At 35.7% G+C, this 16,540-nt stretch overlaps 1 protein-coding gene across 2 annotated transcripts in view; it reads right to left on the bottom strand.

Moving 5' to 3' along the window:
- Positions 1-3,371: 3,371 nt before the first annotated feature.
- The window catches only part of LOC124843955 (B-block binding subunit of TFIIIC), a 28,689-nt gene continuing 15,520 nt past the window's right edge, over positions 3,372-16,540 (bottom strand). For both annotated transcript variants that reach the window (XM_047320794.2, XM_088100502.1), the window contains exons 13-17: positions 11,992-12,763; positions 11,831-11,889; positions 8,543-9,016; positions 6,510-6,548; positions 3,372-3,865 (exon numbers count right to left, since the gene is read on the bottom strand). In XM_047320794.2, the coding sequence (XP_047176750.2) occupies positions 3,680-3,865; positions 6,510-6,548; positions 8,543-9,016; positions 11,831-11,889; positions 11,992-12,763 (1,530 nt within the window). In that variant the 3' untranslated portion in view covers positions 3,372-3,679. The remainder of the gene's footprint in view (positions 3,866-6,509; positions 6,549-8,542; positions 9,017-11,830; positions 11,890-11,991; positions 12,764-16,540) is intronic.

Raw genomic sequence — 16,540 nt, 5'->3', positions numbered from 1 at the left:
TAAATTAAATTAAAAAGAAATTTTATTAAATTTGTGTGTTCTATTAAATTTAATTAAATTTAATTAAATTTTTCTGTTATATTTTTTCATTACATGAAATGGTATAAGTTATTCTAATAAATTTTCATTTCATTTATTTAAAATTAAAATAAATTATTTAGATATTAATTTGATATTGTAACACCCAAACGGAATGTGAAGTGTATAATAATAAAGTACAAGTTATATAACATTATTGTTAAATTTATTTATTTATTTACTTTTAACAATGCAGAAACAAAACCTATGTTCGTACATTACGCAAAACAAATGTTAATTATCTTTTACAATCATTAAATTAAGTACACTTAAATAAAAATAATATAAAATCCCAACAAATATTATATCTGATCTCTCTTGTCCAGTTACTTCAAAACTATTTACTCTCGTATAATAATTGCAAGTGAAATCACAACTATAACATACAAAGATGAATAATCAGAAATATCATATAATATAACACAGTATAAACATATTAAAATAGACTAACAAACCATACCATCATATATTGACACAAAAGATATCATCACAACCTTTCACAAAATTAATGTTGTTCCCTTGTAATTCGCCATCACAACCTGTCCTCAATAAAAGGTGAATTGAGTCATATTTCATCACAACTTCAAATATATCTCCTTAACTTCTCAAGGACTAACGAATCAAAACACATATACCATATGCATTAGAACACTATACTCAACACAAGCCAAAGTCGTTGGACGAGACATCCACCCTTTTTATTTCCTTGCACAGAAAAAAAGGTGACACTCGAATCTCTGTCTCACACAAGACATAAACTTATATCATAACAATATGCTCACACATTGAACAAAATTACAAGCAAATAACATAATTTACGTGCACAACAAAAACTCATGCATATTCTCAACAACATATATTAAAACCAAACAAAAAAGTAGACCAAACAACGTAACCCAAAGATCTCAATAATTGACTAAGACAATTTGTTTTACATAAGCACCCCCTGAAATTACCAAGTTCACACCATTGTCCATGTCCATTAAAACAATTTTGATGCACCCCATGTAATTACTAAGTTCACACCCCTATCCGCTAAAACAAAATTTCTGATACACCCCTCCCCTTTTTACTAAATACAATTTTTTTCAAGTTTTTATTTAATTTTTTTCTCACTCTTATGGTAGGCTCTACGTGGTATACCAATTACTCAACTTTGTCACCTTTTACTCCCTCCCTTTCACGTAAAACACACCCGCCTCTTCCTATTCTCTTCTCTTTTACTTTCATTTTCATTTTTCTTCACACATAAGAGACACTTCATCCTCTCTTCTTATTTTATTTTTCAACTACCCCAACATTTAACTCCATTCCTTCATTTCTCTCTAAATTCTAGTAAGGCACACATTTCTTTCTACTCTTTTATTTTACTTCTTCATACAACCCCAAAACTCAACAACTCACAACTCTAACCACACTTTTAACACTCTCACTTATTCACTCATCTCTTTTATTAAAAGGAAGAGAAAATTCACCCCTTCACACTCCACACACTCTTGATTTAGAGTATAGCAATGTATGCCACATGCAAACCATAAAAACATAATAAGAAGACTTTCAAATATAACAAAGAAACACAATATATATATATATATATATATATATATATATATATATATATATATATATATATATATATATATATATATATATATATATATATATACACACACACAACTATGAAACACAACAAGAAACCAAATGCATACTTTCACATCCACCACAAGCTTTGAAATATCCATGATACCCATTTTGCACATGCACATGGTTACACCCTTTATATGCAACATCAAAATACAACCCATGCAAACATCCCATCTTTCATATATAGCATGACAACGAAAATCCCACCCTTTACAAAATATAGATATATATATGGTTCTCCCTTCACATACAACAACAAAGCATATACCCATGCAAACCCCATCAAGTAACCATGCATGTTAGAGATTGAAACTAACCCCCAACTCCATGCAAAACATATTTCATAGTTGTACCCCTTACATGCAACAACCAAACATATTACATGCAACTAACTCCTCTCCTCTTGTTGCAACACCAAGGTCACTCCACCTCTTGACTCCTCTCCAACACACCACTTTGGGTAGCAAAAACATAAACGTTCGAATCATAAGATTTTACGTCTAGTCGTTAATCACTATAAACGGTGATTAACTTTTTCACTAAAATAGTATCGTTTTAGATTATAATAAGATTATACAAATATTAAAGGACAGAGAAAACCTTGTTTCAACCCACGATGGAAGAACATGCTCAACCAATTTGAAGAGAACCGCTTCAACCTTAGACCCACTAAGCGCAAGCTTCTCCTATTCACAAGACTTGATTTGAGCATACTAACACTTGAGAACTTCATCAAACTTTTCTATATTCTCAAATGACTTAGTTAACCTCTTAGAGGTTTAAGAAGGTGTATATGGAGCCCAGGGCTTAGAAACTGAAAGGTCTACTCCTAACTGTCAGCGATAATCGATTATCATAAGTGATAATTGATTATTTGCTACCATTATGAGATTTTCAAAAAAAGTGATAATCGATTATACTAAGAGATAATAGATTATTTTACGTGTCGTGAACAATATTAAATCAAACAGTGATAATCGATTATTCTGTGTAATAATTGATTATTTGCATGAGTAACTTTTTTCTAAATTGGCTCGTGATAATCAATTATCATATGAGATAATTGATTATCTACGTAATGAATCCCTAAGAAAGAAAAATTTTAAGTATTTTTACATCATCAAAATTAATCATATACAATTTATTTCTACAAAAATGCTTTAAACATAGATGCACCAAAAATCTTCAATTCTTCAGTTTTTAACATCATCAAAACTTCATAATAACTTCAAGATACCATTGTTCCTCATTGGTAACACAAACCTTTTTCTTTTTCACAAATAAGAAATATAATTTCCGATCTCGCTCTTTTATTTAATGTAGTTTTACTAATATAGCTGATTGTGATCATATGTAATCACCTATGAATTCATACTTCCTAACTTTGTTGCTTCTATATTTGGTTATAAATGAAACACGTTTTCCATGATGGGTACCTTATGTAATTAAATAAATGAAGTCGTAATCGCCTACATAAAATTATTTTCTAGAAGATAAAAAATCAATATGATACCAACAATGTTTCAAAGTGTGTTATTTTTTCTTTCGACATTCTGTTTTTCAGTATGAAACAAGATGAAAATCCAAAAAGAAACTCTTATTGTCAATCTTCATCTTCTATGAATTTAATTGTTAAATAAGAAAGGGTATAACAATAACAGGGAATGCAAACCATATACTCATCACATCGATTTTTTTTTCCTTTAAAAAAAGTGTTACACTGAGTTGCAGATTTAGTTACTTGACATACGTCGACATAACAACAAACTCAATATAAAATTTTATAAGGAACTAGCCTGAAACATATTTACTAGGATGGCATAAGTCTTAATTCTTACCAATACAAATTTAAGGGCTGGTATCCAAAATTTCGTATAAGTTTGTTCTTAACAGACACAACCTACCCCATCTCTCTGTATCTATATAACAAAGTACCCATGTCAACTCCACAGATTTCCTACAACAAGGCTGTACTCATGGGATTGGCAAAGAAATGCTCTCGGCAAATTAACTTTGGTTGGCTGGATGTGCTTCCAATAAGACCTTGAAGTAAAGTGGGTCCCCCATCAAATACATTTTGAAGCATCTTCCTCACAATTAGATGTTTATCTAGAACCATCATTTCCAAGAGAGTTCTACAGTTCTGTCAGAAACTCATATTAGCATATACACTTAAAACCAACATACAAACACGGTAGCATAAGCAATGACAACATAAAAAATCATATCAACGTTTAAGCTCAAAATTACAAAATGAAAAACAAAAGGGCGTAGTTACAACTACACTGAGATTTGTTTTCATTACACTTACATATTGTTTTCACCACAACACACAACTTTGTTGGATCTCGGCGTAGTTACAACTACACTGAGATTTGTTTTCATTACACTTACATATTGTTTTCACCATAACACATAACTTTGTTGGATCTATAGAGAAGGAGATGCATCGGAAAGACACAATACCAATGAAATCTGAGTCCAACCACATAACGGATTGACACCACATTCTACCCAAAACCTTAATACAATGAGTTAATAGGTCTTTCATCTTTATATAGTGCTCTACTTTCTTATTTCTATCCAATGCGGGACTTAGACTCACACTTGGATTCCCAACAATCTTTCCCTCAAGGGTGAGTCCCTTCCACATAGGTACACTCCCCTCCAGCAGAAACATTCCCAACCAACCACAACCACGAGTAGCCCTTCGTACCGCCATTCATCTTAACGGGACTTGCTTACCTGAATATCCTTTGTCGGGAATACTTTCGGTATAGGGACCATTATACTCGTCTGAGCCGGTCATCAAGATTAACCATCGGCTCTAATACCACTATTGGGTCTATCAAGGAAGAGGTTCACCAGGGAGACACAAACACCAATGAGATTTGAGCTAAACTATACAAGGGATTGACACCACTCTCTACCCAAAACCTTAAGGTAATGAGTTAATGGGTTTTTCATCTTTATATAGTGCTCTACTTTCTCATTTATATCCAATATAGGACTTAGACTCACACTTGGATTCCCAATAAACTCCTTTATCAAGGTCTACCTTGAATGCAATGGTAATACTTTTAAAATTTAAGGTGGTAATGTATAATGTGAAAATGGACGACAATGTAACTTTTAAAAACTAAAGGAAGGTTTATGTAGAATTTACAGTAAACAAAAAAAAAACTGAAGTTCGAAATTTACAAAAAAAAAAAAGAGAAAAAACTGAAGTTCCAATGTAATTGAAGAAAACCACAAGGGGTGTTAGTGTAATTTAGTCAAAAAAAAGAAAAAATAGTATAAAACCTTATATTATGTTTATGATCTTTCTTATTATATTTATATAGCTCTATTTGATAAATGACATTGTAATTGTTGTACAAATTAATTAGGTTTAATACCTATTTTGGTCCCTAGGTTTGTACAAAGTAGTCCTACTTTTTTTCAGAAGTTCACAGTTGTCTCATTTTGTAAAAATGGTTCAAATTGGTCCGTTTTGCTCACAGTTGCCACGTATTTCTGCCATTAGCGTTTTTAACGTTGTAAGTAAAAAGGATTAACTTGAACCGTTTTTACAAAATATGGGACAATTGTGAACATCTGAAAAAAGGTAGGACCACTTTGAACAAACCTACCAAACTTAGGGACACAAATAGGTATTAAACCAATTGATTACAATATATAAGGAGATAAAAAATAGGAAAACATCATACCAACTATTTTTGATATTAGATATTGGCTTTGTTCACTACGTGCCTCTTCTTCATTATAAATAAGAATATTCATTTGTCTCCAATGGACACAACCCATTATATTCCTTGATTTCTCTCTCTTCGACATGGTACATGTGCATCCTATATAGTTTGACTATATTTCTAGTCAATGTAAGATCTTCAACATACTCCTCTATTCTAAGGGCTAGACATTTCAAACATGAGATTTGGTATTTGTAAATGGTAGGTGACATGATGATTCCAACAAACCTTACTAGGTTAATCTTATTAGGTTAGACTCTGATATGCTGTTGAAAGGATTAGTGTCAAATCAGATTAGTGCCAAAACAGCTCATAGAGGATTGTCCTGGTCTAGTACACCATATTGAGAATAGAGAAACCTAAAGAAATATAATGAAGAAGCGATACAATAATAATGAACAAAATCAATATCTAATAGTGAAAAATATTTGGTAAAATATTTCCTTATCTGATCATAACATAATCAGCTTTTTTCTCTAACATTCCACCTTAAGCTAAAAAATAACACAAGCTTGTTATAAATATCATCAACATAAGACCTATTGGGAGACTTAGTAAACATGTCAAAGCTAATAATAGCAAAGCTAATAGATATTTTCTAGAAATGAATTTCTCTGAGTCAAAGTAGCCATCAATCTTCAATATATTTTATCCTTTCAAATCATATATCTTTAACAGTAATAAATTTGAGCTATACATCAAGAAACTTCTCTAGTTTTATAGTATACCTAGATCATCCCTCGTTAGCTTCTTTTCAGGTAGGATGGAAGGATAAAAACTGTGATTGCAAAATACGCATGCGCATACACTGGGTGCCATGTAGAAATAGATTTTGTATGCCACTGAAGTTTATAGTACAATTTTAATCTAGAGGAGTGGAGGCATAATTCAATAATACCTTGGGAAAAGGATTATTGACTCCAACTTATCTTAAAATTATTCTTTTAAGGAGAAAATGAAAATAAGACTGTAACTAGACTGCTAACTAGCAATTTCAGAATAAAAGCGCAGAATTTTGAAAGTTTAGTAGAGTACCTGTGGATTCAACACGTGCATGTGACGTAGAATATCATCCTAATACATACAAATGACATTGTCAGTATATTTTTCCCTTTACTAATGAAGAATTAAAAATTGTAAAACTTGATTTCCATTGCATCTCAAGTTATTATGTAATCACTTATTTTTAATACATGTACTGCCATCAATCTTTTTTCATATTTTTCATTATAATATTTATGTAACGATTGTTTCAAACTGGTGGTTTCCTCTGTTATTATTACATTACTGTTTTTCTTCTCATTTTCCATTTTGCAGGTAATGGTACATGATTTAGAGGAATAATAAAGAAAACAATTAGCAGCATATATCAATAAATGTGACAAACAATTTAACACTAGATACACTATAGTTTGATGCAGGCCCCCAAACATTCAGAATGAACTAAATCAAAAGGATGTACACTCTTTGTATTACTAGGAGGATATGTGACGCGATTGGTGTTTTGCAAGTTGACATACATCACATTTAAATGACTCAACAAACTCTTTTGAAAATAAGGAAAGGAACATGGACTTCAGAACACAAAAGGACGAATGTTCTAGACGACAGCGGGGAAGCCAAATACTGAGAGTACTCGAAGGCAGTGCAAGATTGTAGACTACACGTACCTCATTGTGTAGTAATACTATCTTTAGTTTCTAAGTTGTTAAAATAATACAACCCTCCCTATTCCTTAACAGTTCCAATTGTCTTCCCTGTGACAAGATCTTGGAAAACACAATGAGTGGGAAAGAACGTTACAAAGCACTCAGGTCATGGGTAAATTTTTGAACGGAAATAGGATTATTAGAAAGGTTTCGAACATAAAGAACATTTTGAAGGTTGAGAAATGGCAAAAGAGAAACATTATTACATCCAGTTGTTGGAATACGAGTCTCATTGGCAACAATAAAGTGGTTACTGAAAAGAGAAACAAGTGATGTTAAAAGAGATGAATGAGGGGTCATATGGTCTATGGCACCAGAGTCGAGAATCCAAGAGTCCTTACAAAAAGTTTTAGAAACATTAAAAGAGGAATTGATGTTTTTATCAATATGGCTAAAGAGTAAGTACTAGATGGTGACTTACATATACACTTCATGAGAGATTTTAAATGTTCAATTTCAACACGTAGTACATGTATCTAAAGTTAGAGGATCAACATTGCTAAATGGAGCTACCATGCTTAAGTAAATAATAAGGATTCTTGTAGGTTTCTTGAAACCAGAAATCAGAAAACACACACTTGGCAGCACCAAACACACACAGAAACACTGAAACAGTCTTGTATTATTATTCTTGTAAGAAAAGAATACAAAGAATACAATTCGTCAAGGGAGTTGTCTCCCCTCACACAGGAAAACCACTGTCCTGTCACTAAGGTACAATCAACTCAACATAACATCCCTAGACACCCCTTTCCCTATTTAAAGACTCCTCCTAATCTGCACATAACACCCCACCAAGACAGTCATCCTACCCCTGCTTCCTAACTGTCCTAACAGACCCCAACCGTTTATGCTTTACTTTTAAGTCCTTTCCTCCTTTCCTAAACCCTCCAAATCCTACCAGTTAAGGAAGGAATTGAAGTTTTAAACATAGAGAGAAAAAGTATATTTTAGTTTCACTAAAACAGAACCCATATCAATATGATAAAAATGCTAAGATGACACTATTCGAATTATTGCAACTAAAGAAATGGAATAAGTCTCAATCCATACAAATTGAGTTAATAGTAGAAAGAAAGTATCCAGGGAAAAGTGTTGAGACCTAAGAAGTTGCTATTGTTCCATGCCAATAAAATAAAGTCCAATATTTGCTGAATAAGTTAACCTAATTCGTTTCTAAAGGATATAAACTCAGGTTGCAAAACAAGGATAAGATAAAAACAAATCATTTTTCATTATTCCTTTACGCCCCTCTTAATAATTAGAGGCAAGAGCACTCACAGCAGAGCTGATCACATTTCAAAGTTTTATGAAATTTTAAATACATTAAATAAAAAAGACATTGTAAAGTTTGCGTACCTCCAACATCCCTGGGTTTTGCATCACTATCCCAAGAACACGACGTCGAAGTCCTCTATAAACAACGTTGTTGATGGTTCCATCTCCATTGATCCATGGCAATATTGGCACACATGACTCACACGAAGAAAATTTGAGAGTTTCTTTCTCGTGATCGACTCTGGATAAGCCTAGTCTGTCTTGCTTGCAGCTTTCATTCCTGTCACTGGCTTGATTTTCAGGATCCACATCCTCACGTGGAAGATTGAGTATTGTCACTCTATGCGCATTATCAATAGTAGTCCTTTCGCTTGGAGTATGAATAGATGAAGTATCCCTTTTATCTGATTTGTAAATCTCAGATGTATGATCACTTTCCTCAATAGCTTTTGTTGAGGAAGGTTGTACAAGATGATGAAAAGCAGACCCAGATATCAAAAAGTACTTGTGACGGTACACGACATCAACGACACGGATAGTATCATAAGCATTGACCTATGCAGTAAAGAGAATCTTGTTATAGAAAGTGGTGGGAAAGAAACAAATAAGAAAAATAAAAATGAAGCATTTTAATCCAGCTTGAGAATAAGTTGTTATGAATTTCTGCAAAAATCTTTCAATTTCTTCAGAGGGAAAACAGCTATTGTAAACCACATCAGCAATATAAATGTGTGTCTGTGTAAATACATGTGTATGTATGTATATATATGTGCACATGAGCATGAGGGCGGGGAATCTGGTAGAAGAATACATCTACATTGATTTTATCAGTTTTAGAGCAATAAATCTGAATTAATCAAGTTCATATGCATTCAGAATTAGGTTCATTTATTTCTATTATAGGAGATTCGTTTTTCTGCTTATTTCCATACTCGTAGCAGAATCAGTATTTTAACTCTGCATAAGTATCCTTATGTACTAGGACTCTGAATATTGAGAAGAATAAAAAGTATTTTCTCTATTCATATATGGTATCAGAGCTATGACTCTGACACTTTCAACCATGTTGAAGATGGCAATGCAAATGCATCTAGAACCTCGAAAGAGGTGATAAGGAATGTTTAGTCATGGTCTTCCACAACAGTGATGATGGTTTCCAAAGGTGGTCATGCTTTCCAAACCAGTCCAGAGGAGATTCATGAGCTTCCATCTACTTCAAAGATAAGCCTGCCTGTTGTGACCATGAAGCCGAATTTTAAGAGCATACAACGACCAGATTCGGTATGGGAGATGACTTCAGAGAAGGATCAAGCATTGCCTCCATTATATCATTATCTGTCAAAGATGGATTTTGTACTGGAATATCAATAGGTTGTGAAAAACGTTGAATTACCTGAAGTGGTGTAGGAGAAACATCCCAGACTTTGGCAGTCAAGAGGTATTGATGAAGGAATATTGACGATGGTGGGAAGGTTACCACTATGTCGTCATTTGAATGAAAAATTGTATAATATGGGACTGACTTGAAAAGAGAGGTCTACAGACACAAAATACCTATGAAGATCAGGAGAGAAACATTGATACCGAATTTGAGAGTGATGATATCTCACAAGGACACACTCAAATGACTAAGAAGAAAGTTTATCTCAACTAGGTGTGAGGTTATGTATAAAGCATGCGGAAGAAGAATGTATAGAGGGGAATGAGGAAAAAGGATAGAGTGGGGTATCCAATCTATAAGGACAAATGTTGGCATCCGGTTAATGAGATAAGATATTGCAAGGACAACATCTCCCCAAAAATGGTAAGGAAAATGACTGAAGATGATAGGATACTGGGTGATAGGATAGAAGGCAGGAGAGCCTAATGGTAGGAGGCAAACGGAAGCAAGCCGAACGATAGATGGCGGTGAAGAGCTGGAGCCGAACGGTAGGAGGCAGGGGGAAGCAAGCCGAACGGTGGAAGGTGGTGAAGAGTTGGAGCCAAACGGTAGGAGACAGGGGGAAGCAAACCGAACGGAAGGCGGTGAAGAGTTAGAGCCGATCGGTTGAAGAGTGACTATTCTAACTGGGACAACATTTAGGATGGGCGGGAAATAATTATAGTAAATAAGGCCACATCCTAAGGAAATATTCAGTATAATTTAATTATAGTAAATAGAGCTATATCCTAGGAAAATATTCAGTATAAGTTAATTATAGTAAATAGAATTATATCCTAGGAAAATATTCAGTATAAGTTAATTATAGTAAATAGAATTATATTCTAGGGAAATATTTAATATAAATAAAGCTAGATGCTATTGTTTAGGGCATGCTTTTGATTATTGAGTCTTGTGACAAGCGACTATGCTCCTATGAGGGAGGTAATGCTTCCAAGTAATTGAAGGAGGTTATGCTCCCAATTACCCTTGTTTACTTTTGTTTATTCAGATATTACCATCAATAAAAGAAATTCATTCGTTTATTATCATTCATTCATTTTTTTGTTTCGTGTTGTGAGTGTGTGAGAGGTTGTTCTGGTTAGGTTTCGTACTCAAGTACGTAACTGAAGAGGAAGTGTATATGTAGTTTCAATGATGTCTGTTTGTGACTAAAAGGGCGATTAAGGCCATAAAGAACAAAGTCAATAAAAGTAAGGGATGAGAGGGGTTGGGTAGTACCAATGTTCCAAGCTTGTTTTTTTAAACCATTGACCACAGTTATAAAAAGAAAATTGACAACATTAGTAAAAGAAGAAACAAAAGAACGATTATAGATATGTGATCAATTGCGCAAGAGCCAATAACTCAGGGATCAAGAGAAGGTGATTCAGAGAGACGAGCAGAAGAATTACCAGTGTCACTAAAGTAACGTTACTACTTAATTGGTGTGTCACATACCATTTGATAAAGTCTTAAAATGTTGTTGGAGATGGATCAGTCGGGTATACAAGAGCAACAAATGACTTAGTAGTGGAAGTGGAATAGTTAGCCGTCCTTCTTCTCAATACTAACAATATAGTTTGGAAAAGGGGGGGAATCTATTTTGGAGGTTGATGTGGTGTTGGAAGACATTGTTTTCCTGAGAAAGCTAGAGGAAAAAAATCCTTAATGGTTTGCTAAAGTTCATAAATGCAGGTGTTTAAATTGACTGGACATAGATCATACACCCAAATCCTAGTTCCGGTGTTTAAATTGACTTTGATCTACAAATCACAAGTTACTTAAAATAATGGTTTGGTAAACTGGTTGTGTTTGAACATATGATTTTGGGTCTCAAACCATTGTTTGAGTAGAAGAAGGGGGAAATAGATGCTTTCCATTGGGTCAAACCATGGGTTGAAATCAGACACTCTATAAATTATAGAAAAAAGAAAAGAGGGAGAAACCTTTAATGTTAGCCCAAAAGCTTGAAGAGCATCAACAATCGAGCCATGTACCTCAGCTCCTGAACCACACCGGAAGAAAAATAAACAATCTCAAGTTTAAATAAATGAAAAACTGCATACATTAGTCAATGTTATACATCATTAAAGCACCGCATCTATACCTGGAAGGTTTATAACCTTGGAAATTTCTCCCATGCTTAATCCTTGGTCACCAGCCTTTTGGATGGCAGCATAAACAACCCTAAAGACCTCAGCACAAATGCCATATGCATGTTCTGGATTGGAATACTCTGACAACAATAGTCGCGCATAACCAGCCATAGCTTCCCAGGGTGATTCAGTATGATTTTCTTTTAGTGGCATAGGTTCACAAGATTTACCGATTTCAAATATATGGTCAGAAACAGAATAGTCACCAGTTTGGCTAATGCTTAATTGTAAATCACCCCCAAAAGGTTGGCCATTGTTATCATTATCCTTGAACAAATTTAAAATATCAACTTTTGATATTGTTGTTCGGTATGCAGAAACGGCAATACCAGGAAAACCCTTTTCCCGACGAGAAATAATTTCACCTTCTACTCCGAAAAAGGATTTTGGTTTCTTAACTTTATCACCATATGAAGATTCAGTAACATCATATTTACGCTTTGCATTTCTCAAATCTTCAGCCTCTCCAATACCGTTGTCTGGTAGGCATGGCAAAATTGAAATGTCACCTGATGAAACTAAAGCAAACAAATGAAAAATGTCTCCACATTGTAAATCTCCAGAAATATTGGCACCCACTTCTGTGAGGTCTTTGCCTCTTTCCTCCAGCCATGCAGAAAATTTAACAGCCTGCTTTCCAGTATTAAATGGAAATGGTGACTTCAAAACGCTCTGCAAGAACTGTTGTGAAAGTTCAAAACGTTCACTGCCAGTGCCCCCAACCTGTCAAATGTTAATGTAATTAAACCCTTAGTAAAACACACTTGGGCACACCCACAAACTAAAAGAACTCTATATCAAAAAAGTTGAGTTAGAAATTTTATGAAAACTGTTAAATATAGTGAAGAAGATTAGGAGAAATCTCCCTTATGTGTTTAGCATACACATAGGGTAGTTTATTTATAATGTAAGATAAGGGTTAAACCCTAAATACAGAATGGGCTAAGCCCAATTAACAGAAACACACAACTTAACATCTAACACTCCCCCTCAAGCTGGAGCATATAAATCATATGTTCCAAGCTTGTTACAAAGATAGTCAATTCTAGGTCCTCGTAAGGACTTGGTGAATATGTCTGCCAACTGGTTGCTTGAGTTAACGAACTCAGTCTTGATATCTCCGGATATGATTTTTTCTCTAATAAAATGACAATCAACTTCAATGTGCTTGGTTCTCTCATGGAAGACAGGGTTAGAGCTAATATGAAGAGCAGCTTGATTATCACATATAAGTGTCATGTGAGTGGCATCTCCAAATTTCAATTCATTAAGTAATTGTTTAAGCCACACAAGCTCGCAAGTAGCAGATGCCATAGCTCTATATTCTGCTTCTGCGCTGGACCTTGCCACAACACTTTGCTTCTTACTTTTCCAAGATATCAGGTTGCCACCAATAGAGACACAATATCCAGAAGTAGACCTCCTATCAGAAGGGGAACCAGCCCAATCAGCATCTGAATAACAAACAATTTTTGTATCGTTGTTAGGGCCATATAGCAAACCTTTTCCAGGTGATCTTTTAATATACTTCAGTATGCGAACAACTGCATCCCAATGGTCTTCACATGGGGAGTTTAGAAATTGACTCACCATACTAACTGCGAAAGAAATGTCAGGACGCGTAACAGTAAGATAGTTTAATTTACCAACTAGTCTTCTGTACCGTTCAGGATCTGAGAAAGGCTCCCCCTGATTTGGTAGGAGTTTGATGTTAGGGTCCATAGGTGTCTCAACAGATTTACAGTTCATTAACCCTGTTTCCTCCAAGATGTCTAACGCATACTTCCTCTGAGATATGACAATACCATCATTGGATTGTGCTACTTCAATACCCAAAAAGTACCGGAGTTTGCCAAGATCTTTGGTTTGAAAATGATGACAAAGGTGTTGTTTCATCTGAGAGATGCCAAGATAGTCGCTTCCTGTGAGAACAATATCATCGACATACACTATTAAGTAGATACATCCAGCACTCGAGTGGCGATAGAACACTGAATGATCCGCTTCACTGCGAGACATACCAAATTGTTGAACAACACAACTGAATTTACCAAACCAGGCCCGAGGAGACTGTTTTAGGCCATATAAGGATTTGCGAAGCCGACATACCAATCCAGATGACTCCCCCTGAGCAACAAAGCCAGGCGGTTGCTCCATATAAATTTCTTCATGCAAATCACCATTTAGGAAAGCATTTTTGACATCAAGTTGGTAAAGAGGCCATTGTCGAAGAGCGGCCATGGCAATGAAGAGGCGAACAGAGGTCATTTTTGCCACTGGAGAAAAAGTATCACCATAATCCAAACCAAAAATCTGTGTGTAGCCTTTGGCAACCAGTCGAGCTTTCAGACGATCAATCGTGCCATCAGGACCAACCTTGATAGCATACACCCACCTGCAACCAACAACAGACTTTCCAGATGGTAATTGGACCAGCTCCCAAGTTCCACTGTCCTGTAAAGCACTTAATTCATCCATCATAGCTTGACGCCAACCAGGATGAGTTAAGGCATCACTCACAGATTTGGGAATTGACACAGAAGAAATGGATGAGAGACAAGTATAAAAAGATGGAGATAATCTGTTGTAATTAAGAACAGTATAATGGGGGGAAGGGTTACGGGTAGAGCGTATACCTTTACGGAGGGCAATAGGCAAGTCAGACTCAGTTGCTGGAGCCGGAGGAGACACAGGAGGCGGCACTGGAAGTGAGTCATGAGGGAGACAATTGCGGCGACGATAAACCTGAAGGGGTGGTGGTGAAGGACGATCCTGTGGTGAATGAGAGTCTAAAGAAGGAGACAAAATGGGTGGAGCATCACCAGGAGGATCACAGATAAGAGGAATATCAACAGTAACAGGGAGAGGTACAGAACTAGAAGATAAATGTGTAAAGTAAAAAGAAGATTCATCAAAAGTGACATCAGCAGAGATAAAATGACGATTGAGGGAAGGGGAAAAACACTTATAGCCCTTTTGTGACCGTGGAAATCCTAAGAAGACACATTTGTGAGACCTAGGAGATAACTTATCAAGACCAGGACTAAAATCATGAACAAAACATGTAGACCCAAAAACTCTAAGAGGTAATGGATGTAGAGGGTCTTGAGGAAATAATATAGAATGAGGGATTTTGTTTGCTAGGACGGAAGATGGCATGCGGTTGATAAGATAACATGCCGTGAGAACAGCATCACCCCAAAAACGTGAGGGTACTTGACCATGAATGAGAAGGGTACGAGTTGTTTCAATAAGGTGTCTATTCTTGCGCTCAGCCACCCCATTTTGTTGAGGGGTATAAGCACATGAGGTTTGGTGAAGAATGCCATGAGAAGCCATAAAATGTTTAAACTGTTGAGAAAGGTATTCACGACCATTATCACTACGTAAAGTGCGAATAGAAACCCCAAACTGAGTTTTTATTTCATTGAAAAAAGTTTGAAAAATAGAAAACAACTCAGAACGATTCTTCATGAGAAACAACCAAGTACATCTGGAATAGTCATCAATGAAGGTAACAAAATACTGAAATCCTAAAGTTGACTTAACACGACTAGGTCCCCAAATATCAGAATGAACCAATGAAAAGGGGGATGACGCTCGTTGTGAAACACTACGAGGAAAGGAACTACGAGTATGTTTACCTAACTGACAAGACTCACACGACAAACTTGATAATTTGGACAGACTCGGAACAAGTTGCTGCAGTTTGGCAAGACTGGGATGACCTAACTGAGCATGAAGAAGGGATGGTGACTCCATGATTACGCCAGCATGTGGAGAAGGGCTGAGATGATATAGGCCATGAGACTCACATCCTGTGCCAATCATGTGTTTCGAACTCCGGTCCTGCAACCAAACAGAATCTTTGGTAAATGAAATAACACAATTAAGGGAACGAGTTAGACGACTTACGGACAATAAGTTAAAAGGAGACCCAGGGACATAAAGTACATTATCAATGGATATGGATGGAAAAATATGAACAGTACCAATACCATGAGATGAGACTCGAGACCCATCAGCCATCGTTACCGAAGGTAAATTAGCCGGACATGACAAGGAAGAAAACAAGGACTTGTTACCAGTGATATGATCGGTGGCACCTGAGTCAAGGACCCAAGATCCGAGAGAGTGAGTCAGACCGACAAAAGGAGTACCTGTGCGTGTAACAGAAGCAGATGTAGTGGAACTAGAGTGCTGACGGTCCTCATACCATCTGAGAAATTCCTGAAAGAGTAAAGGGTTATTCATGGTATTTGATGAAGTAGGATGGTCTGCAGACGGTGATCGGGGAGGTGGATCAGAATTAGCCATTGCTATAGGTCGAAGAGGACGTCCATGAAGTGCATAACATCTATCAATTTTGTGGCCTAGCTTGCCACAGTGGTCACATTTTGGGCCTGGTTGGCGAGACCGACTCCGATCATCAAGGTGGACAGCCATGGAGAGGGAGAAACCCTAAAAATTCAAAATGCTCCGATTGACGCAACGACCACA

Source organism: Vigna umbellata, chromosome 10 (assembly GCF_029865625.1).
Source record: "Vigna umbellata cultivar VRB3 chromosome 10, Vumbellata_1.0, whole genome shotgun sequence".
Classification (NCBI taxonomy): Eukaryota; Viridiplantae; Streptophyta; class Magnoliopsida; order Fabales; family Fabaceae; genus Vigna; species Vigna umbellata.
Note: the sequence above shows the minus strand (reverse complement) of the source record. Positions and strands in the feature narration are given on the sequence as shown.